Source organism: Lithobates pipiens, unplaced genomic scaffold (assembly GCF_037356315.1).
Source record: "Lithobates pipiens isolate NorthernLeopardFrog02 unplaced genomic scaffold, aLitPip1_a1.2 Scaffold_8, whole genome shotgun sequence".
Classification (NCBI taxonomy): domain Eukaryota; kingdom Metazoa; phylum Chordata; class Amphibia; order Anura; family Ranidae; genus Lithobates; species Lithobates pipiens.
In genome coordinates, this window is record NW_027507903.1 from 123,556,935 (window position 1) to 123,581,087 (window position 24,153).

General features: G+C 40.6%; 1 protein-coding gene across 2 annotated transcripts in view; it reads right to left on the reverse strand.

Moving 5' to 3' along the window:
• Positions 1–24,153, reverse strand: part of PSTPIP1 (proline-serine-threonine phosphatase interacting protein 1) — a 117,175-nt gene that overhangs the window by 35,097 nt on the left and 57,925 nt on the right. Inside the window, exons 1-3 of one of the 2 annotated variants that reach the window (XM_077473399.1) lie at positions 18,780–18,936; positions 17,367–17,467; positions 12,778–12,852 (exon numbers count right to left, since the gene is read on the reverse strand). In XM_077473399.1, the coding sequence (XP_077329525.1) occupies positions 12,778–12,852; positions 17,367–17,401 (110 nt within the window). In that variant the 5' untranslated portion in view covers positions 17,402–17,467; positions 18,780–18,936. Of the gene's footprint in view, positions 1–12,777; positions 12,853–17,366; positions 17,468–18,779; positions 18,937–24,153 lie in introns of those variants that run through there. The other variant, XM_077473398.1, reaches the window with a different exon arrangement.

The window sequence follows — 24,153 nt, forward strand, 5'->3', positions numbered from 1 at the left end:
GTCAGTCACAGTCTCAAATGAAAAATCATTGCTTTCAAAAAGAGAGCAGGTGTTGAATGTGAATGCATTACCTTTGGCCACGTTCAGATAAGTAACCCAACAGACCCAAAAAGGGAATAGGATGGTGGCACTGAATGAACCGTCTCCCCCGGGGTTGAGGCGGGGACACATCCCCCTCACCCTAAGCCATAGCTCTCCAAGGAACCTGGAGGAATGGAGAAGGGGCAGTGGGAAACAGTGGCCAACGGGAGAAGCGAACAGCCACACCACAATGCCAGAGTATGAGGTATGCACATATGGGCCACAGATCAGAATCTAAAAGAGTAAATAAATAAAATGAATTGAAAAAATAAATGTAGTGAAGTAAAATAAAATAAAAATTGGATGATAAAAGCTATGATGAATAATGACGTTTTTAATTGTGATTGCTTGTACCAATTATGTCTATCCATTATATACATTAAATATGTCAATATGATTATTACTACAATTAATTATGCTTCTTGTTGCATGATCCATGTATTATATATTATGATACATTATATATACCTACTATTCAGTATCTGTATTTAATTTATTGGATTGATTAGCAATTCTTTATGGGTATACAGATTTTCCCGCAGGGACAGTGACAATGAATAACATTTCAGGTATCCTAGACCATTTCAAATACATATCCATGCCTCATTTAAAGTCCCACAATCCACTTTCATTTTTCTTTTATCAATATAGGGATGGAGGCATGCTTATGTTGCATTGGGGTCCAAACAGGTCACGCGCTTTTTAGTATACATATACCAGGGTGGAAGACACCAATTCCCCTTGTGACCTGCTATGGAAATACAAAAACCCAATATATCCAAATGATTGTATACCCTCAGTTTTTAGATTTCTGAGTTAATTTATATTTTGGCATCTCCCCCCACTAGTTTGTATCATCATTAGGATCTACATTAATATTTCTCTTTTCATTAACGGGTCATTATATCAAAGTCTCTTTTTATTAATGTTCTGATATTTCAGCTAATCAGCTTTCTCTTTTCTTGCCCTCTGGTTCGTCCAGCCCACTGGATGGGTGGTCCTGTTTATTTTGGTCTTTCTCTCCTGGGGTTGCGAGGCATCCAGCTCCCTCTCCCCCGCCCATCCCTGTTAGATGATGGGGGCAGAGTGAGACCTTGATGCTTCGGTGTCATGCCAGCACGCTGCATGCTCGGCATCTTGCTTGATGCCGGTTTGTGTGGCAGTGCTTTTTCCATCTAGCTAGGCTATATGGACGGGATGGATTACAGCTGTGGTCTCTGCACCACGGGTGGGTGTCCACTCTGTCCAATCGCATGACGTTGGCGGTGACACGCCCCATATCTGTGGATACAAAGGCAGGGTCAGGCCAGCAGCTCACTTCACACATTCCATCAGGAGGAGAGGTTCTATGGGCTCTGATCTACACTCTAGGTAATTAGGAGGTCCTATTTAAGGATCAATCTAGACACATGCTTGCATAACACTTAGACTTTTGTGTATATATAGGCTATTTAACCCCTTTTTCTATCACTTACTACTTAGTTTCATTTCATTTCATTATATATACACTCACCTATTTGTAATGTTTTTCATCACCTAGTCACTTCTTGATAGGTGTTTAAGCCTAGGTGGACAGTGTTGTTTTTTGCAATCCCCCTTACTTCACACACATTTTATAACACATGTTTTTTTTTTTCCCCCATTTAAAACGTCATTATTCATCATAGCTTTTATCATCCAATTTTTATTTTATTTTACTTCACTACATTTATTTTTTCAATTCATTTTATTTATTTACTCTTTTAGATTCTGATCTGTGGCCCATATGTGCATACCTCATACTCTGGCATTGTGGTGTGGCTGTTCGCTTCTCCCGTTAGCCGCTGTTTCCCACTGCCCCTTCTCCATTCCTCCAGGTTCCTTGGAGAGCTATGGCTTAGGGTGAGGGGGATGTGTCCCCGCCTCAACCCCGGGGGAGACGGTTCATTCAGTGCCACCATCCTATTCCCTTTTTGGGTCTGTTGGGTTACTTATCTGAACGTGGCCAAAGGTAATGCATTCACATTCAACACCTGCTCTCTTTTTGAAAGCAATGATTTTTCATTTGAGACTGTGACCGACCAATTTACTCATTTATTTCATCTCTTTATTTAGCGATTTTTTGATGCATCCCACTCCTGATGATTGGCTGAAATCGCCATGAAACACGTAGAGTCCATACTCAGGGATGCCAAATCAAGTCTGCTACAATCATGAATTTCTTTTATTAATTTATTGTTATATTTATTAGGATAACCATGTTCACCTGCTCTGTATGTCCATTCAATTTTTTAATTGTGATTGCTTGTACCAATTATGTCTATCCATTATATACATTAAATATGTCAATATGATTATTACTACAATTAATTATGCTTCTGATACATTATATATACCTACTATTCAGTATCTGTATTTAATTTATTGGATTGATTAGCAATTCTTTATGGGTATACAGATTTTCCCGCAGGGACAGTGACAATGAATAACATTTCAGGTATCCTAGACCATTTCAAATACATATCCATGCCTCATTTAAAGTCCCACAATCCACTTTCATTTTTCTTTTATTAAAACACCATGGTTAAACTAAGCCCATTGAAAATGTCTAAGCCCTCTATAATTTCCCAACACAAGAGAATGCAAAGATTCTTTAAATACCAGAAATATCAAACTGGAAAAATCATATACAAATTATTCCCTGGCTTTTCTAAAGAATTGTAAAACTCCAAGAATTGTAAGTTGACCCTAAATAAATATCAGTGGTTCAAAAATATTGTGCACACCAACAAACCAAGTAATCTAATTATACAATTCTTCATGAATCAAAGCTTCAACTTTTATATCCTCAAGAATAAATCCAATTGTAGAGTAACTGTTAGAAGTTTTTGAGTTAATTAATATTTTAAGTGATAAAAGTTTCTGAAAATATATGTAAGTTATATGTTCGGTAATAAGTGATGGTTTCTGAAGGTCACAGAACAACAGATCATATAGGGAGGAGTGGTTTTGACTGAGTAGGTATTTCTATTTTTGAGTTACAATGGGTGGAGTTATGCTACTTATCTATAGACTGAACCATATTAGGTATATATGCAAATGTGGGAGTTATTAGGATATGCTGACATAACATCATGAAAAGTATAAGAAGGGAGTAAGATTATGAGAGTTACGAGAGGATCGGTGGGAAAAGAAAGAACTCTACACTTTGGAGAATGTAGATCAGATGACCCTTTCCTCCTTCTGAGGCCATCACCATGCCATATGTTACCAGATGTCAATCTTGTCTTTGCTTATCTTTCTGAACAATAAACCAACTATTGAACGGACAAAGGATTCTTCAATTTCTACTCCTGAAAGTACGTTTGAAATGCCTTGGATGAAGACATACATATCTCTGCTACACACCCTTTAGGAGAAGGGATACTGATTCACATATTACACAAAGATTTTGCTATTCATTAAGAAACGCCCCTGTAAGTATAGTAGAATACTAGAGTATTATGTATTTTACTGGGAAGTGTAGAGTATGTAGAGTTTCCACTACATTTTATGTTTCTACTTCTCTACTCCATTTATTTCAATGGCTAGCCAGTCGAACTGGTCAATTTTTTTCCCTACTCCTTGACAAAGGGGGGAAATGAGATTTGTCAAGTCTCGGGAACAAATGATCAAAGAACCTAGAAGGAGGCGTTTGCGTCAGATGTGGACAACGGTCCAGTAAAAAGTGGAGGGTGAGTTTTTTTCTCTTTGTTTTCTCACCTCTCTGTACACAGAAAAAAAAAAAGATACAGCCTACGAAGTTGATTGACAAGGCCAGTTGGACGGTATACTTCAAGTTATTTTTGGAAAATCCAGGACTTTGTGAAGACGCAATTTAGTTACGTACGTGAAGATATCTGCCAAGGTTAGTTCCTAAGAAGGTGAGAGAGTCTCACATAAGAAAATATTGGGTTGTTACCCAAGAAGAAAAAGTGTTCAAATAGGAACAAAGACTTCACGTTATTTGATAAAGTCACCATTGTAGGTACAAAGGCAAATGTACACTTTGGGTGAGCTAATATGGAAGTCGGATTTTGATGTTTAAATATGGAAGATAACAAGCTCCTATGAAGAGCAAAGAGAATATCAGGAAATTCAAAGTTAAAGAAGAGATCCTCTCGGAAAGAATATTGGACAAAAGATCTATACTTCATATTTATGACTGTTTTATCTTATTCAACAAGGTTTTTCTAACTTGAAGAAGAAATTTTAAAGACATTTCATGAAGAAAAAAATGAATCAGAAGAAACTTTATCTATCTACTATAGATAAACAATTTAGGACTGAAACATTTATCCACATATATATATTTTTTGATAATCCAATTATTCTGATATTAATGCTCATATTAAGTTAGCATTATCATTATTATTTTTATTTATTTTTCCTTATTCATATATTGAACATTTTTAGGTAACAAATGCACAATAATTCTAGTTAGTAGAACATCTATTGTTCATAAATTTAGGAAACATATAATTATTAATAGAACTATGGTAAGTTATTACAACTTTTAGAGTGTAAAGTATATTTCCAAAGAGCTAAAATATTATTTGAGCACAAATATGGAAATATATTATTGCATCATTTATTTTAATAATAATTATAATAATTATTTTTATTATTATTAATAATTATTGATATGAGTCATGATTATGTTATACTTAAAAAAAAAAGAAACTATACAATTATTTTAAGATTTTGAATAGATAGATCTAAGAGGAGTTAAAAGTAAAGAGAATAGCATTTAGAATGAGAGTTATTTCTAGCTGCTTCATTTCTGAGGAATATTGTGTCCGATCATTTGATACAAGGATGAGTGAATGGGACATAAATGATGTTATGAATGTATTAAATAAATTTGGTATGATTAATCATAATTCAGGGGGGATTGTTAGAATATTATTCCAAATTCATAATTCGGCACTTATAGGTGTTATAATATATTTATGGCAAGCTTCCAAAACATATTTGGTTTTATGATTAATCATAATAAATAGTATGTGTGAATGACCTTGATCAAGTGTTCAGTGAAACATATCCTCATCGAAAGCAGAGTAAGTAATAAGTTTCTGATATAGCCAATTTGAGCATGACATATATGGTATCTTGGTACAGAATGTCATGAGAAGACAAAAATAGACATGTGTCTACGTAGTTAAAGCAATGATACATTGTGGATTATATCTTGTTAAAATAAGTTTAGAGTAGTCTCAGTCATGTTAATACATATTAGTATATAGTTACTTAATGTAAAGTTGCTAATATGTGTTCATATTATGTAAATGTATGGTTATGACATTATATGAACAGCACATTATGTCACGTATGGAGTGTTACATGTGAGCTTGTCAATCAAGCTCCATATGACTCTGTGAGATAGTATCTACTTTTGGATCGCACATTGTGGAAGTTAGCAGACATGAATGTGTGCCATACAAGGTTCTAAATTTGTGAGGTTATGACGTTCACATGTAGCATAAAAGCCGAGATGTTTCGAGATTGAAGGAGGGCACTCATTGACTGACACACACACATACCCTCATACTCTCACAGACACGCACACACCCTGACATATTCATACAGAGACTGATGACTTGGGACAGCTGAATTCTGCCAGAAGTCTAAGAACGTCATTTCCTGTTGCTTCTTGAAGGACACTCAAGACAGCAAGACAGCAACCATTGAAACACGCATGTTTTCATAAGCTTATTACAGCTTTATAACTATTCAATTTTATATATTTTTACCTACACTGAACTGAACTATTATACTTTTTACATTGTATTTATGATGCCAACTGTGTGACAAATAAACTCACACTTTCTTTTAAGTCAGTTTGACTATCAATGCTATTGATTCGGAAACGCCTCTGAGATACGAGAATATTAGACATAAATAATATTCTTCAGTTAGGAGAAGGGATACTGATTCACATATTACACAAAGATTTTGCTATTCATTAAGAAACGCCCCTGTAAGTATAGTAGAATACTAGAGTATTATGTAATTTACTGGGAAGTGTAGAGTATGTAGAGTTTCCACTACATTTTACATTTCTACTTCTCTACTCCATTTCTTTCAGTAACTTTACAGAAATAAGATATGAGCTATACTGTTTTCAGAAAATTATATAAGAAGACAGAGCCGCGCTCCTACAAACTCCATATATCACAAAATGATATGTGTTAAAGTCCATAAAAGTCCTAAAAAAGTGCTTCTGCAAATCAAATGCCCAAAAGTGATCGAGTGTTAAAGAATCGTGTTGAAAAAAAGAAGTGACACCCAAATAAAAAACAGTGCTTTTCCTCTTCTCCAAGATAGAAACACTCCACCCTCAACAGAAATATATGACCTCTTTTCTCAAAGAAGGTCAAAATCGTTTATGGTTAGTATATCCCCATATAGCTATCATGTACTCGATCCACCAGCGATATCCTAAGTATCTGGACAGCTGATTACTATCATCTCCTGTAAAGTGCTCCTGTGCCTTTAAGTGTATACTTCTTTCACAAGGGGAAGATGTGTAAGAACTTCTTATAGTGTAGCATATTTGATTTTTATTAGAAAACATTTAAAATTGCACTTACATTCGTCAAAGTGTAATCAGGCACGGAATAGTAATTAAAACTACCGGTACGAGCTCTACCTGCACTCCAATACCGGAAATGATGTGTCCTGGAAGGTCCCCACTTTAATATTTGATTTTCAGTTTTTTTGTATTATTATTATTATTGAATTAATTAGTATACCAGCCTTTAAATATATTTAGTACAGGGTTCTACTATTGTTTTAATCATCTACTGTATATACTTAGTGGAGAAATATCCTTCTGGCCAAGAATGGCTAATGCTGACACTATACATCCATTAGTATATACTGTATGTATAAAAGAATAGTGCAGTACTATATCATATAAACAATAACAATATTAAATAAATGAATAGTAAATGATGCTGTGTTTATATGTCCTCAGAAACAATTATCATAAACTAATTAGCATAGAAAAATAATAAATAATAAGCAGCCTCTCAAAAATAGTGATACATTAAAAAAAGTTCCATAGATCCATAGTAGGGGTCAAAGACTTTACCAGGTAACTATAAACTTGTTTATCTTGTATTAAGTCTAACTTCTATAGTTGGGAAGATACTGGAGCCTGGTTGGACCTACAAATACAGTTAGGTGACTGTTCAGCCTCTGAGGTGGGCCTGCTCCCTACCACAGAGGACTGATAATATTGGCCTATACTAATTTAATGCTAGGATGCCCCTGGTTGGATGGAAGCAAAGTAATTCCATACTTATGGATATAAACAGAAAAAAACTCTACACTTTTTTTCCTTACAGAGCACCGCCAAAGGCCCACCTGATGCGTTTCATCACAGGTGACCCCCCCTGACGACATCATCTGTGATGAAACACGTTGTGTGGGGCTTCATAGCTGATGTCATCATGCATCACAAATGGTTGTAAAATTCCGTCAATATATTTACTAATTTTCTCAGCCAGAGATCCTCTACCCAATATGGTCTGTCTGCCGGGGGTATCACTGATTGATTGATTTATACTTTGGAAGTGAGTAAAACACCAGTATATTAGGGCATTGTGCTTCCAGGAATTACAGTTTCCTTATCAATTACCCCTCAATAGAAAGCCCAGTCAACGATAACAGAAAATGCTTTTTTATTCTCATTCACTCCTATCTATGGTATTTTAGTGCACCACCATTTTCTGACACATTTTCCAATAATTCTGCCTCCCCCATTATGACTGTATTTCCACCCTTAGGGCTGGCTATTTCACCAGAGTCAAATTGTATTCATATGTCTGTAAAAACTTCCCCAAACACTAGATAATGGAGGAAAAGTCTTCAGTTTTATACTATAGCTGGAAGCTCTAGGCCAGGGATGACCAACCAGTGGCCTAGACGTGGCCCGTGACCTCCTGCTCTGGGATGGTTGATTGGCAAACCCAGATTGTGGGTTGCCGACCCACCATCCCAGAGCATCAGTGTTGTTAATGAAGCCAGCGGCAGAGAAAGCAAGTGGCTACAGAGCTGCATAAACCGATGGTTCCTGTATAGCGCCGCCTCCTGTCACAGGCAGAGTGATACCAAATGCACTCTGTCTGGAACATCAACAGCCGGCGATACCTGAATGGAAGACTGTTTAAGGTAAGTTTATTACTAAAATCAGTGTATATCTCTTCTGCAGTGGTTACTGGGCTGCTTTTAAACTGATCTGCAGGTGCAGCGCAGAACACCTGTGGGTTGCCTGCACTGAGCCATAGACTTCTGTTATTACCTGCAGGTGTGGTGCGCTTTCAGAAAGTGCCTCATACCTGCACGATATAATAGAAGTCTAAGTGCAGCTAACCCACAGGAAAGCCACAGGTGTAGTGCACTGCACTTGCAATACAGGTAAATCACAGCGTGTCAGTGTGAAAGCAGCATTAGGCCCCTTTGGCATGATCAGTCCGACCCAATCGGACCCTCCATTCACCTCTATTGAGCCACAGATGTAAACGGACTTGTGGCCGTATACACCCACCTACCTCCAATCTGGTCCACTAAAAAAAAACAGAAGGGGGAATCTGTCCCATTCCATTTTGGCAGATCAGATTGGAAGGCCCATAGAGTAGAGTGAGCCATGCATATGCAGGGTAGACATGGACCTGTCATCCGCCCGCTCCACTCATTATGGCCTGCCACTGGTTACTAAGTCGCTTAAGTGGCCCTCGCTCTTTAAAAGGTTGGGCAGCCCTGCTTTAGGCACTTAAAGGGCTTTGCTACTTTAAGAGGGTGCTCCCTAATTCTGTGTGTCATTTGAGCTGTTGAATGTGAGATCTGATGTTTTATTTTCAATAATGTGGAACACAATGGGGGGGATTTACTAAAACTGGAGAGTGCAAAATCTGATGCAGCTCTGCATAGAAACCAATCAGCTTCCATCTTTTATGTCAAAGCTTAATTGAACAAGCTGAATTTAGAATTGGATTGGCTATCATGCACGGGTGCACCAGAGTTTGCACTCTCCAGTTTTAGTAAATCAAACTCTATAAGCCCTGTATTCACATCCAGTCATTTGTGGCCAATCCTTTAAATTACAATTCACAGGTTGGGATGTTTATTGGCATTTATTTGCAAAGAAACATTCTTTATTGCCTCAAATGGTCTCCCCCCATATAGTGACACACAATGTAAGTCACCTCACTAGTAGCTCTTCTAAGCTTCAGAACGTCTTGTGGGAGGGTGGACAAAGGCCTTCTGGCTTGGTTCGCCCTCTCTTTGGGGGGTTTCCCTTCGGGGGAGCCCCTACCCTAGTACCTGGGTGGGTCTGTTTCGGCAGACCTTCCGGAGAAAGGCGGTCGTCCGGCTTCCGCTGGATGGGCCATGTATTTGGTACCTCAGTCCCCGTCTGGAGCCTAACGCCCCAGGGGATCAGGGTAAGGTCCTTCCTTGTGGAGGCAGCACGTTTTTGTGTTTCACTTTTTATGTGTGTCCACTTTTTTTGGCACCGGGTGGAAGTTTTTGGGTGTGTTTTGCACGCCATAGACTTTTTCAATTGAAATTTTTTTTCTTTTAGCAACATCCATTATTAAAATTATATAATTATTTTTTAATTTAATAATTAATTATGCTGGGATCAATTAATAAAATAAAAAAGGGGCCAGAACTCCAATTTAATAGTCAGTAAGAGCTATTATTAGTTATTTAGTTATTATTTCAGATTTTCTAATTTTCGGGATTTCCCATTTTCGGATTTTCGTTCTTATTTTCAAATTTTCGTTATTTAGATTTTTCAGATTTTTGTTCTATTGATTTTTCAGATTTTCGTTCTTATTTTTTGAATTTTTTTTTGAATTTTCAGAACTTGCGAATTTTACGAATTTTCGATTTTTGAATTTTCAAATGTTCGAATTTTCGATTTTGGAATTTTGGAATTTATGAATTTCCTATAAATTTGTTAAACAGGTGTTTAATGAACCTTTAAAATTCGGTCTAAGTGTGTTCGTCCGAGCACTAATACACTGCCCAACAAGAATTCTCTTGCCTTAGTGGCTGTGTGTGGTGAAGAGATTAACTCGAGTGTATTATTTGGATACACCGTATTTATTGGCATAGAACACGCACCTTCATTTTAAGAGGGAAGCTTCAGGAAAAAAAAAATTTAAATTTTAAATAAAGAACTGTGAAGCAAAATAAGGGTCTGTGCCCACCTGCAGACCCACAATTGCCAGGAACGCAGCGCCCACCATTGCCAGGAAGGCAGCGGCCACCATTGCCAGGAAGGCAGCGGCCACCATTGCTAGGAATGCAGCCCCACTATTGCCAGGAATGCAGCCCCACCATTGCCAGGAATGCAGCCCCACCATTGCCAGGAATGCAGCCCCACCATTGCTAGGAGTTCATTCACCATTGCCAGGAATGCAGCCCCACCATTGCCAGGAACGCAGCCCCAACCATTGCTAGGAGTTCACTCACCATTGCCAGGAATGCAGCCCCACCATTGCCAGGAATGCAGCCCCACCATTGCCAGGTATGCAGCCCCACCATTGCCAGGTATGCAGCCCCACCATTGCCGGGAATGCAGCCACCATTGCCGGGAATGCAGCCACCATTGCCAGGAATGCACCCACCATTGCCATGAATTCACTCTCCATTGCCAGGAATTCACTCACCATTGCCAGGAATGCACCCACCATTGCTAGGAATGCACCCACCATTGCTAGGAATTCCCTCACCATTGCCAGGAATGCAGCCCCGCAATTGCAATTGCCAGGAATGCAGCCTCCATTACCATCAGTGCAGCCATGGAGGGCAGGACGAGAGCCAAAGACATTCTACAGGAGAATTTCCTGCTTACACAATGGCCTCTTTAAGAGAAAGTCCCGCCTCCTCTGATGGACAGAACAGTCGTCCAATGGCAGATATGGGACTTCCTTTTACAGCTGCCGTGTAAACAGGAAATGCTCCTCCTGTGTGCACGGCACTCGTCACGTCTCCTCCCTCCGAGGCAGCCGGACTATATATCTTTTGTGATCCCGGCGCTGGGAGATCGCCGGGGGCCACAAAAGATGTATATGTTTAAATAACCAGGCGGGCCGTTCAAAACCGGACCGCGGGCCGTGATTGGCCCGCGGGCCGGACTTTGGACATGCCTGCATTAAGGAGTTGATTTACTAGGCAAATAGACTGTGCACTTTTTAACCCTTTAACGTTCTGCTCCACCGTTTGGTAGAGCACATTTTGAGTCATGCTAACTCATTGAAAAATGTGTACTTTAAAGGGTTAAAGTGCAGTTGCTCCAGCGCTTAGTAAGTGATCAGAAGCTCTGCTGACTTCCTTCATCCAATCACGTGCAAGGAAAAATGCTGTTGTGTTTTTTCCTTACATGTGATTGGGTATTCTTTGCAAAGTGAAGCTTTACCTCATTTGGAACAATTGCACTTGCAGAGTCTATATGTCTTTAGTAAATCAGCCCCTAAGTGTCATATGTATATTACCGTCTTTCAATACACAATTTGTTAAATCTTTAGAGCTGATAGGGGGAGGTAAAAGCGGCGCAAGAAGCCAATCAGTTGTGTTGCAATGTAAGAATATTCGCTATTCTTTCTCATTCTCCTCCCAGCCAATCAGGAATCTGGATAGACAGAAATACAAATCCTTTACCAGAAAAACAACTCTCATTTATGTATTTCATCTGTGTATTCAGCTATTTGCCTTCAGGCAAGTTGTAACGAATGCAAAGGTCAAATGTAAAAGTAGAATGTAAATGTAGGTGATATTTTTCACGCCAAACATTTTTAGTAGCTTTTTTACTTAAATAGAAAATCAAGATACATACTGCAGGCCTACAGCCTCCATTACGTATACATTAGTGGAAAACACTGTAAAAATAACACGCACCACATTTTCCGGTACACTAATAGTATACAGGTTAGGGAGAAAGTGTGTATAATGTACTAAATGAGGCAAAACAATAAATGAAACAGGGAAAGCGGCATTACATTAAAAACCAAAAATCTAATATATTGCATTTTATCAGTCTTTAGATGGTGGCAGCATTTGTTTTTTTTTTAGGCTTTTCCCCTCTGTTTTTACCTGGTAATCTGACCAGTAACACACATCCTGTATTAGAGTGTCCCTATTCTGGATGAAGACACTTTTTAATAGGTCTGGGGAGAGGGAGTGTTAGATTTACTAGCAGATTTAGATACACTAACAATTTCGAGCCAAACTCCAGCTAACACAGCAGTTACAGCAACACTTTTTTTCTTCTTTTGAGATAAAGGTTTTACATGAATAAATAAAAGCTAATAATCTTAAGCACCACTGTCAGTGGTAAATGGTTTGTCTCAACACTATACCTGCAACATTTGAAGGAGAGCTTGTTCTGTTAAAAAACAACAGACTTTCTGGCTAGATTACCAGATGAAAATAAAGGAAAGAAAGCCTAAAAAAAATAAAACAAATGCAGCCATCACATCTAAGTATTGGTAAGCTATGTTATTTAGTATTGAGTATATAGAATGACAGTCTGCATTGCAAAACAAATCACTGTATTATAAAATCTTGCATGCCACAAGTTAAAATAATATGCCATTGACTGTCATTATTTTTTTTTTATTTTTTTTTGTTTTTGTTTTTTCAAACTTTAATCATCTTCCTTACTTTATTTCAGTTTGTCCCCCGGCCTTTCTTGCAATTTGAACTAATTCCTTTCCGTATTTTTCTTCAGCAATGGCCCTTTTGAGAAATAAAAAAAATAAAAAAAAAGAAAGAAAAAGATGACAATCCAGTGTAGAAGGATTAATGTATTAAATCAAAATGAGCAGAACAAGAGTGAGGCCTTATGTGACCAGATTTCAAGGCTCAAAATGGCTTTACTCAACCTACTAGACATGTGCGATTAGTTTCGTACAAATCAAAATTTCGTACAAATTTCCGTGAATTCGTACATTCGGAAGGATCCAAAATACTAATTGTTATGCTTCCGAATTTTGTACGAAATACTAAATTTTGTTTACGAATTTCGGATCCAAATTCCGTTACAACGGAAACGTGACTGGTGTTTTGTTGACCAATCAGAGGTTTTCTTCTGCTGCTGAGTGAGGGTTGGGAAAATTACCTTTTTTAATAGGGGAGTGGGAGACTGGTACTGGTAGTCAATGGGAGATTCAGAATCAGACCAAATAAGAATGTTCGTTAATTACGATTATTCATTATGATGAAGTTCAAACACCTAGGAAGTCAGCACAGCACAGGAATGGTGGGAGCCCCTCATAATGAGCACAGCACAGGGATGGTGGGAGCCACTCATAATGATAAATTCATCATAACAAACATTTGTAATTGTTACGAAAAGTTAACAAACCTAATGAAAAATGTGTATTTCGTACAAATCCAAATTGAATTTCAGACACAAATTACGAATTAATTCTAATACGAAACGGAATGAAGCGAAACAAATTTATTGACACATGTCTACAACCTACCATATTGAAATTTACTGACATGACACCCAAAATTTACTGGCATAGCCAAGTTATTACTGGCATTTCCAAAAATGACAAAATTACAGTTTTAAGTGCAAATTTCAGTATTTAGGCCACAAACAATGATGATATTCAATAAGCAATGTGATTTAAGCTAGATATTAAGGCAAAAAAATCATATTTCCTGATTTATTTTCAGGATAGAACTCAGGAAGACAAGAAATTAGAATGGGCATCAAACACACATGAAATTTACTCTCACATTGATACTGACAGCCATGTGCAGCAGCACAGATGATGATGTTGACACGTCGCCGACAAAACATGTCCCCTCCTGAGTCACAGTGACAGTCTCTCTCTGCGCCAGGCGGTCCCTTCTGTCGACTCCAGTCTGAACAGCACTGACAGTCCCACTCCTGGCTTGCCTTACACACCCGTGCACGAGGCTCCAGCCGCTCTGCTTGGCTCCCTTACACTGTGACATCACACAACATGCTCAGGCATTGCCTCTAACAGACCTGAGGCTGAGCCTCACAGCCATATTTGTCACTGGCAACCTTTTCCTGTCACTTGCATTTACTGGCTGGAGAAAAGTGCTAGTTTTTTACTGGCTGCCAGTAAAAATACTGATGGTTGGCAACACTGCTTAACCATAGCTCCCAAATGTCCCTGATTTGGAGGGACTGTCCTTGATTTGGAGCAATGCCTCTCTGTCCCTCATTCTTCCTCATTTGTCCCTCATTTTGGTCTGATCTATATAGATGTATATAAAATTCACTTTTTATCTATTAAAAAGTGTTTTCCAGCACTAAACCTTTTATCTGATTTCTAAATTGCCGCATTTGTAAATTCCCCAAAAGCCAATATAAAGGAATAGTAGTGATAAAAAAAAAGCACTTGTGGGTTTAACCAATCTTGTTTTTTTGTACAATTCTCCTTTAAGGGGGCATGGCCAGAGGTGTGCCTATGCCTGCATACTTTTGCTGATAGGTGTACCTCATTCCCATCTCAAAAAGTTGGGAGGTATGGCTTAACTGTATCTGTAAACTTTTTTATTTATTATTTTTATTTTTTTACTCTCAAGATCTCAAAGCTCTTTTTCATTCGTTTATCATACAGTCCAAAAATCCTATTAAATTATGTTCTGCTATATATTTTTTTTTTGTTTTGATTAGACTGGGAAAGAATTAGAACACCTATTGGTTAGAGAGCTATCCCCTCACTTCCTGTCATGGTAACAATGGTTTTACCTGACAGGAAGTAGGGTAGATTTCCAAAAGAATTAGACAGAAATAAAATAGTTTTTTTCCCTAGAGTAGGGGAAGGATAGAACCCCTGTCAGTTTTTTATTTATTTCTGTGCACCAGTTGCAGATTTTCCCCTCCTGTCTGGTAAAATAAAGTGAGGGAAAATATCTCTAAATGAAGTCTAGAAAGCAGTACATTCTGAATAGGGTTCGAATCCTTCCCAACTCTAATCACAACTAAAAACAAAGTGAGGGAACATATCTCCAATGAAGTCTAAAAAGTGGTACCATCTGAATGTGGTTTTACTGCTTTCCTAAATGAATCACAACTAAAACCAACATTTTGGGTGGATTTAAACTTTAACTCTTTGACCTCCCAAAGGTTTTATCCCTTTCATGACCAGGGCATTTTTTTTTATTCAGCACTGCAATAATTTAACTGACAATTGCTTAGTCATTGAACTCTGTAGCCAAATTAAATTTATATATTTTTTTTCACACAAATTGAGCTTTCTTTTGGTAGTATTTGATTACCACTAGGGTTTTTTCTCTTTTGCTATATAAACGAAAAACGCTGAACCTCCTCCACATGTTTCCTTATTTTCTGAGGCCCTAAAATGCCCCCTCCCAAAATGACCTCTTTTTGACAAGTAGACAGTCCACAGTATTTAGTAAGAGGCATGGCAAGTTTTTGTGAGGTTGTAATTTTTTTTGTCATAATTTTTCATAAAATAAAGAAATAAATACAATTTGTGTTTTTTTCACATTTTGTTTTACATACTGTTACCAGTGCAGTGCAGCATCATCATATGACTGGTGTGGCTGTGGTCAGGAATACTGGCTGTTTTATCATTTTTATTCTTTTTTTACTATTTATTTTGCTTTAATTACTCTCATTAGAGTAGTTCAGTGTATAGTGTATGGTCCTTGAGACCAGGCAAGCCTGGGTATGCTCAATAGGCTCTTTGTTTGTATGTTTATTCTTTTTCAAATCTAATAAAAATTATTTAAAGAAAAGAGTAGTTCAGTGATCCCTGATCATGGATCAGGGATTTTCTATTTGTTACACTGTGATTGCTTGTTACAGTGATAATCATTCTTTGTTTACAATTTTACAATTCAGGGTGCTGTGGTTGGCCCAGGTCACATGTGACCAATCACAGATCACACATAGTAGTAAACAATGATGTCATGAATGGATTCCATTTATGACTGTTGTTTACTATGTGTCGTGTGATCATACAGCCAGGGACGGACTGACCATTTGGCCACTCGGGCACTGTCTGAGGGCCCGGGGCCACTAGTGGGCCCCATCAGGGTTGCCAGCCTCAGTAAAACCAGGGACAGTATGTAAAAATCTGTGTTTTTTTTACATCTGTCTCTGAAATGTCCCTTGCCGACATCCTTTTGGTCTAAAAATCCTTAGATTATAGCTACCCCACCTCTCCAGTACCTTCTCAGTCAATAGAAACATGTCTGTGTATACTGTGTATACATGTATGTGTATACTGTGTAATTGTATATGTAATATACAATAATAATATAATCTCTGATTGCCTGGGGGCCCCATAATCTCCTATTGCCCGGGGCCCCATGAGTTGTCAGTTCGCCCCTGCATACAGCAATCACATGGCATCTGGGCTGGTCACAGCAGCCGCAAGCCAAGCACCGCAAATCATGCTGGTGCACATGAGCGGAGCAGCACTTTTGTATGTCACAGTGCCTGCACAAGCCGCCAGGCAGTAAAAAAAACTGCTGTTGGCAAGTCAGCAAGTGGTTAAGGTTTAGGTATCGGTATCCAAATTGGGTAGTTTAGTTGTGAAATGTTTATGATTTGAGCGGGGATTCAGAAGATCATCCCAACTAACTATTAAAAATAGATAAGGGGTGCCTCATGTTTTATTAGAGACTGCAGTCACTGACATTTTTGACTCAGTTATTATACCTCATGCTCCAAATCAAGGAATATCAAAACCAACTGCTGTTGATCTTACCCCACCATTTAGGCATCAAAGAAGGCATCAAGTAAAGGCATACTAGGCAAATCATTGTGGTAGTGATCCTGACTAAGGTGATGGGATTACATCCCTCTATTAAAATACCCTTACATTTTTGTTGCAAGTTGTGAAAGAGAGATAGTGAATGAACATATTTTAGAGGTTACCCTGAAAATACAAAAAAACTTTTTTTTTTCTTACAGAAAATGTTTTTTTCATTCTTGGCCCTCTGCTTCATGCACTAGAGAGCCATGAATTATGAAGAACTACTGGGTGAATCACAAGGTTTAATACTCCTGCTGCCTTCAATGTCTTTGAATGCACTCAAATAAAAAGCACGGCTTGTTTAATCTTAATTAGCTTTTTTCCCCTTCAAACTCTGGTTCAATGGGGTTTGTAAAAATCTATTGGTATCATATAAAACCATTTTAAGAACAAGAAAATATCCTAGTTTAAATACTGAATAATGGTAATGCACGTGTGAATGTTTGTGTTATAGAAATTAGTGGTTAACATTATTACCTCTGCTTCAGTAGGTCCTCCACATCTTTACACATCTTCCTCCCATCCAGTAATCTCTGGAGGATAATGTCATATCCAGTGTTCAGTATTAAATCTGTAGACTGCAACAACAAAAAGGGTTACACAATTTACACAAACTTTGGTAATTATTATTAAACATGAATGGACTCCTGTACAAAAAAGAAAACTGGCACCCAGGCAACTCTACTCTATTTGAACAGCCCAGGATAATCATCTTGCAGATGGTACAATCTTGTTCTTTTTTATATTTAGTATTTAATGTCTGTTGTTGGCCAGAGTAAATGCCAACTAAGCTAAGTGAGTAAGGTGAAGATATCTACACTTCAGTCATCTAATCAGTTTTCTCTGCACATGATGGGGCATTTATAGTGAACACTGCTTTACGTGATTTACTAAGCTAAGTGAACATTCTCCTCTTCTGATTTGATGACTATACTCCAGATATCCCAACCTGCAAGAACTAATTTCAGGGAGGTGACGCTTCAGTGCCGCCCATCAGTGTCTATTATTGCCATTTCATCAGTGCCCACCAGTGGCGGCGATCAGTGGTCGTTCATGCCATCTCATCAGCACCCACCAGTGCCGCCCATCAGTGTCCATCAGTGCTGACCAGTGCAGCCTATCAGTGTCCTTCAGTGTCCACCAGCGGAGCGTTCCCAGCTCTGTCTCACCCCCTCCCCTGGCCATAGACAGAAGACAGAGCAGCCTGAGTGGACGTACTCCATTGGGCTGCTCTCACCTTCTGTCAGTGGCAGAATGACAGGCCCAGCCGGGAGATTGCCCGGTGCTCACAGGTGTCCGGGAGCCCGTAGCCAAATGCAGGAGACTCCCGAAACTCGCGGGAGACTTGGGATGTCTGATTAGCTATGCTCTTAAGGCTCTTACACACAATAAGAAAATTGGGCGAACATTTTCATCCAAAGAATTTTTGTAGGATTTTCATATAGTATGTACTGTGTACACAACTTTCGACAGGCCATTCCGACCTTTCGTACGAAAATTCCCAAAGGGACAAACTCCAGAATTTTTCTCGTAGGGAACAGAACGAACAATTATCATTTAATGTATACCCTTTTTGTAAAAGTTTCCTACCAGAAAATTCAGAAAAGAAAGACGCATGATCAGAAACAATAAACAACAAAAAAAAAGCCTTTGCTGTATGAAAATTTCCGTACGATTTTTCATTCATCGGTTCCAATTTGCTGTGAAACAAGACCCCACTTTAGTCTTGCCCTGTGCAGATTTTCCATCTAGTGGGACAGCAATCTAAGCACCAACAGACTGAGAGTGATTGTCACTGGGGCAGATTAACTCTGCAATTAGCCCAAACCACCACATATAAATATACATGTTGACTGATAATAATTACACCTAGAAGCACCAGTACAATACCTGGTGTGTGAAGCCCACACTCACACCCCCTGTGAGAAAGCAGCACAGCTTCAAGCTGTGTGTGCGCTTGCTATCCTGCTGTGTTTGAGTGTGAGAGGTGCACCAGGGTGTGTGCCCTTCATCTGATTCTCTCCTCTTGCTTCCCTGCTGCTGCACTACTCTATGAAGGGGCGGCTCTGTGAGAAATTCCCCTCTCGCTCCTTCACCAGCAGCAGTGTTTGAGCCAATAAGGGGGAAAGAGGAACTTGTGATGCAGACGCCAAGGATCATAAGAACTGTGGTCCTTGAATGAACTCTGCACAATACAAGTGAACAGAGGCTATTGGGCCATGGAATTCAATACCCAGGATCTCCTGCTCACAAACATAGGAGAGTGAGAACATTCCCCAGGTAAATGTGCAGCTATTTTGGCAGACCAAAGGACAGATCGAGACAGTGCAGACCTGTTGCTGGGCACTGCGCTAGAGAGGACAAAGCCTGTATGGGGTGCTTTCACTGTGTCCATTGGAGCCTGAGGAATTTGCAGCAAAAAGATTGATTGCTAAGCTGGGACTGGAGCTGAGACACTGAGCCTTGTGATGACCTCATTGTGAGGACTAAGAATTTTGGGACAACTGATCGCCAAGCATACTGGACCTTATCTGTTGCAAACTGGGAGTAGTGAGTGGAACTACCAAGTTTAACCCCTTACTGCCCACAGTTAATGCTAACTGAGCTTGTCCCTTGCTTAACAGCCCATCAGCCATCCTTTGTGTTCAGTCTTAAAGTGACAGCTACATGTGCACCACTTATAGAAGGGTCCCAACGAAAGCTGGCCAACAATTGACAGTTAGGCATCAGGTACTTTGCAGTCACCTACAGAGGTACCCCTTTGTTAGGAATGTGTAGAACCACCCACCCACTAAAAGTCTGTATGTGCAGAGTGACACTTTTTAAATAGTCTTTGTCAAGAGTTATAGTTAGACTTGTTTCTTTGTGACATTGCATGCTTTTCCAGGTCATGTTAACCTTACCAATTACTAATGCTGTGTATACTAGTTTAATGCTGTTTAGCCACAGGTCCAGTCAGCTTGGTACCTATGTGTATACGTTTTATCTTAAAACAAGAAACGACTTGCGGTTCCGGCGCTGTATATGAAGGGAGGAAAGCCCGGAGGCTCCGCTCAGCCCGCGGCAAAAATCTGCTTAAAAAATCACAGTGCAGTCCCCACTCGACAGAGACCAGTCCCCGCCGATCCCGCTCACCTCAGCGGATGAACCGGTACCTCTCCCAGCCGCACTCGCGATCCGGATCTCGGTCGCGAGACGGCTCTTCTTCTTCCTCAGGACAGCAGCCGATTCCTAAGATGGCCGCTGCACCTCAGGCGCTCACTGCCCCACAAAGCGCGCTGCCGCCCACCTCACACGGCAACTCGTGAGATACCGCTCCGGCAGGCGAAAGGATGGACACATCCAGCCCTGGCAACCAGACCCAAAATGCCTCCCCTGACAGTCTGGCACAGGCGGTAGCTGCATTGCTCCTGCCCACCCTTACAGCTGCAGTGGACAAAGCGGCGACAGAGGGCATGGCGCAACTCCGGAAGGAGCTGGGGGAGCAGCGCATCTCTTCCCTGGAAAACGATCAGTACTATATGAATACAGCACTCAAAAAATTAATGCAAGACCAACAACATTTACACGATCACATGAAGAACCTTGAAAATCATTCAAGGAGGAACAACCTGCGGATCATAGGCCTCCCAGAATCGCACAAGCCTGACACGCTACTTACTTTATGTACAACTACTATACCGGTGGACCTGGGCCTCAATCGCCACTGCACGGTGGAAAGGGTGCATCGCTTTGGGGTGCCATCCACCGACAACAAACGACCATGGCAGGTAATAGCCAAATACCTCAACTACATGGATCGCACGGACATTCTCCAAAGTTTTCGGAAGTCACGCACCATTGTTGTGGATGGGCACAAGCTGCTGCTATTCGCTGACTATTCAGCGGAGCTATCACGCAAAAGAAAGGAATTTCAACAGATATGCGCAGAATTGTTCAAACGTAATATTCGCTTCACCCTGGCTTACCCAGCAACTCTTCGACTTCAAGCCCCGGACGGGGAACAGCTTACTTTCCAATCGGCTGCTAAGGCCCACGCCTTTCTCCGTATGCTCCCGACTGCACACTCAACTTTGGAATCCAATGCGGACAAGGTGAAACAGGGCCAGCGAGAACAACGCAGTCCCAGGAAGGACCTCCTCAAGCGCCTGAAATCTACCTTTCCGTCTGATCAACCTGACTTTCGTTGACCCCATAGCTTCCTAGGAAAGGGTTGCTTCGAGGTATGGGTAGGGTTCTTTGGCGGTGTGACTGTCTCCCCATTTGCTGGTCCTCCTGTGCCACTTAGGTGGCGGCGGGGCAGACTCCACAGCCAGCCCTTGCACCAATCTGATGGGCATTGACACTGCTTACTGATTTTCTGTTTTTTTTATGTTCAGGTTTTGCAACATTCTCCCAGGTTCATTTAATTTTTTTTCTTTCTTTTTCTTATTACTGTTCTTTATGACCAATGTATGTTTGGTTCTCAGTGTGACTCTATGCAACTTCTCCACATGGGATCATTCACTAACCCTCATCCTCGGCTATAAATAAGGCGGTCACTCATCCCTGGCCTAACTATGTTACAACAGGGATCCGTGATTGTCCTCTGATCTCCCCACTCACTTCTCTACCTTTTCGTATTCCTGCATGCCGCGGGCTAGCGTATCACCGGGCGTTGAAATTGCATACGGAAAAAAGAGAAGTCTCAGATTGTAGATTGTTGCTTTATTGATCACCCCTCATACCCTTGTTGTCCCTCTCTATTTTACGTTATCCTCTACCCGGAGGGAGGAAGGTTCGCTATTACACTTAGTTACAGAGTGCTTTCAATGTTTATTTTCCCTTTACACGGTTCTCAATCTCTTTTCAGCAGGCAAAGCAGCTCAGAGTCCTTGAACGGCTTACCCCCCCCCCCCCCATGTACAATGCAGCCCCTTCGCGTTTTCTCCTGGAACGTGAAGGGATTGCGCTCCCCTGGGAAACGGTTGTTAATACTTCGTCACCTAAAGAGGTTGAAGTTAGACATTGCCCTACTCCAGGAGACGCACCTGGAGGAGCAGGACTTCCCTCGCATGCGGAAGCTTTGGGTAGGCACTGTACTGGGCTCAGCTTCCCAAGGCCGAAAAGCAGGCACACTCATTTTAATTCATAAACACTTGACTTGCGACGTGCTTTCTTCTGAACATGACGCAGAGGGCAGGTACATCTCCATTCTTCTCAAATTCACGTCTGGCGAGCTTAGGCTAACTAACATATATGCCCCAAACTCCCCAGGTAAGACATATTTTAGTGACCTGACGGCGAAATTGGTCAACGACCTGGATGCTCCACACCTCATAGGAGGAGATTTCAATTCGACCTACTGCGACAGTAAGGATAGAACGTACTCGTCACACCGCCACAAATAACCCTCATCGACACCAGACACCCATCTTTACCACATGACACAAGCCCTTGGGCTAGCAGATGCATGGCAACTCTCCCACCCTATAGATAGGGAATTCACTTTCTATTCCCCAGTCCACAAGTCATTTGCTAGAATCGATTACTTTTTATGCACTCCCTCTTTGCTTCCCTTTCTCTTGACACCCTGAGACGCAACACGGACCATAGACAATGGAGATTCCCGTCTTATCTAACTCAGAATGCTTCTTTCCACCAGTTCCTTGCAGAAGCATGGATGGAATGCTCCCACAATAATGGCTCCCATAAGGAGAACCCCAATCTATAGTGGGAAGTGGGCAAGGCATTTATGTGAGGGCGGATTATAGCCTTCACCGCTGCCCACAGGAAGAAAACTCTCGAAAGCTATCTGGAAGCTAGTACCTTAGTGAGACAGGCTCAAACACTACTCCGCACACAAAATACAGAAGACAACCGCAAGGCAAGGTTACATGCTAGAAACTTCTTTGACACCTGTGCTAGTAATGTAGAACAGATGAAAATGTTGTACGCCCAATTACAATATCACAACCATGGGAACAAAGCAGTGAAACTATTGACCAGGCTCACCAAGGGCATCTACACCCCCACTCACATTGTTTCCCTACGTAACCCTGATGGCACCATGTCCACGTCCCCTAAAGATATCAACAACACTTTGGAAAAATTCTACACTTCTCTCTACGTCCACGAACCTATGGACCAGTCTCTGGCCTCTACATGGCTCGACTCTGATTCCCTCCCCCAGATAGCTCCCGATGACTTGGAGATGCTAAATTCCCTGATCACCGAGGAAGAGATAACCAAAACCGTTAGTGGATTAGCCAATGGTAAATCTACTACTATAAACTACTGAATACCCATGTAACTCCTACACTATTGTCAGTATACAATACAATCTGGCAATCTGGCAAGGGGGGCCCTACCTCCCGACAGGGCACCAAGCCCACATAAAACTTCTAGCGAAAAAAGGCAAAGACCTACAGGAACCTGGATCCTACAGGCCCATATCTCTACTCAACGTAGATTCCAAAATCCTATCCAAAATCCTAGCCACTTGCCTAGCAGACATAATGCCATCGCTCATACATCCAGCACAAGCTGGCTTTACTAAAGGCAGATCAGCAGCATCCAACATTAGGAAAGTGCTCGCAGCCTTGGAGTTTGCCAATCAAAGGCCTTCAGACACAATTGCCATACTATCATTGGATGCTGAAAAGGCCTTTGATAACTTAATTTCCAATGGCTGTCTCTAGTGATGCAAAAATTTGGAATCACAGGACCTTTTCTGACGTTCATTCATACTCTCTACTCTGCACCCATGGCCACGGTGATTGCCGCGGGAGTTCAATCTAATCCTATACGACTCCACAAAGGTATGAGGCAGGGCTGCCCCCCCTCTACTCTTCAACCTGGCCATTGAACCCCTTTCTCTACACCTCATCAGTTCACCCAACCTCCATGGGATTCCCTTCGGATCGGAAAATCTGCGTGTGGCGTTATTCGCTGATGACATAATCATATTCACCACCTCATCACAGTCTGACATTCCGGTCATTCAGGACATCTTTGACTCGTACCGGCAGTGTTCAGGATTAAAAATAAACTTTACAAAAAGTGAGCTGCTACAATTAGGAAAAACCAGCCCTGAATCGCAACTTCCTCTATCCCCCTTCCATATTAATCATAAACACATCACTTACTTGGGCATACACATTGGCAAAGAACCTTCCTCTCTCTATTCGCTTAATTACCCCCCACTGATTGCCAAAATACAGGGAGAACTGGAGGCCTGGGCGAGGCTACCACTATCGCTCTTTGGGAGATGCGCTTTATTCAA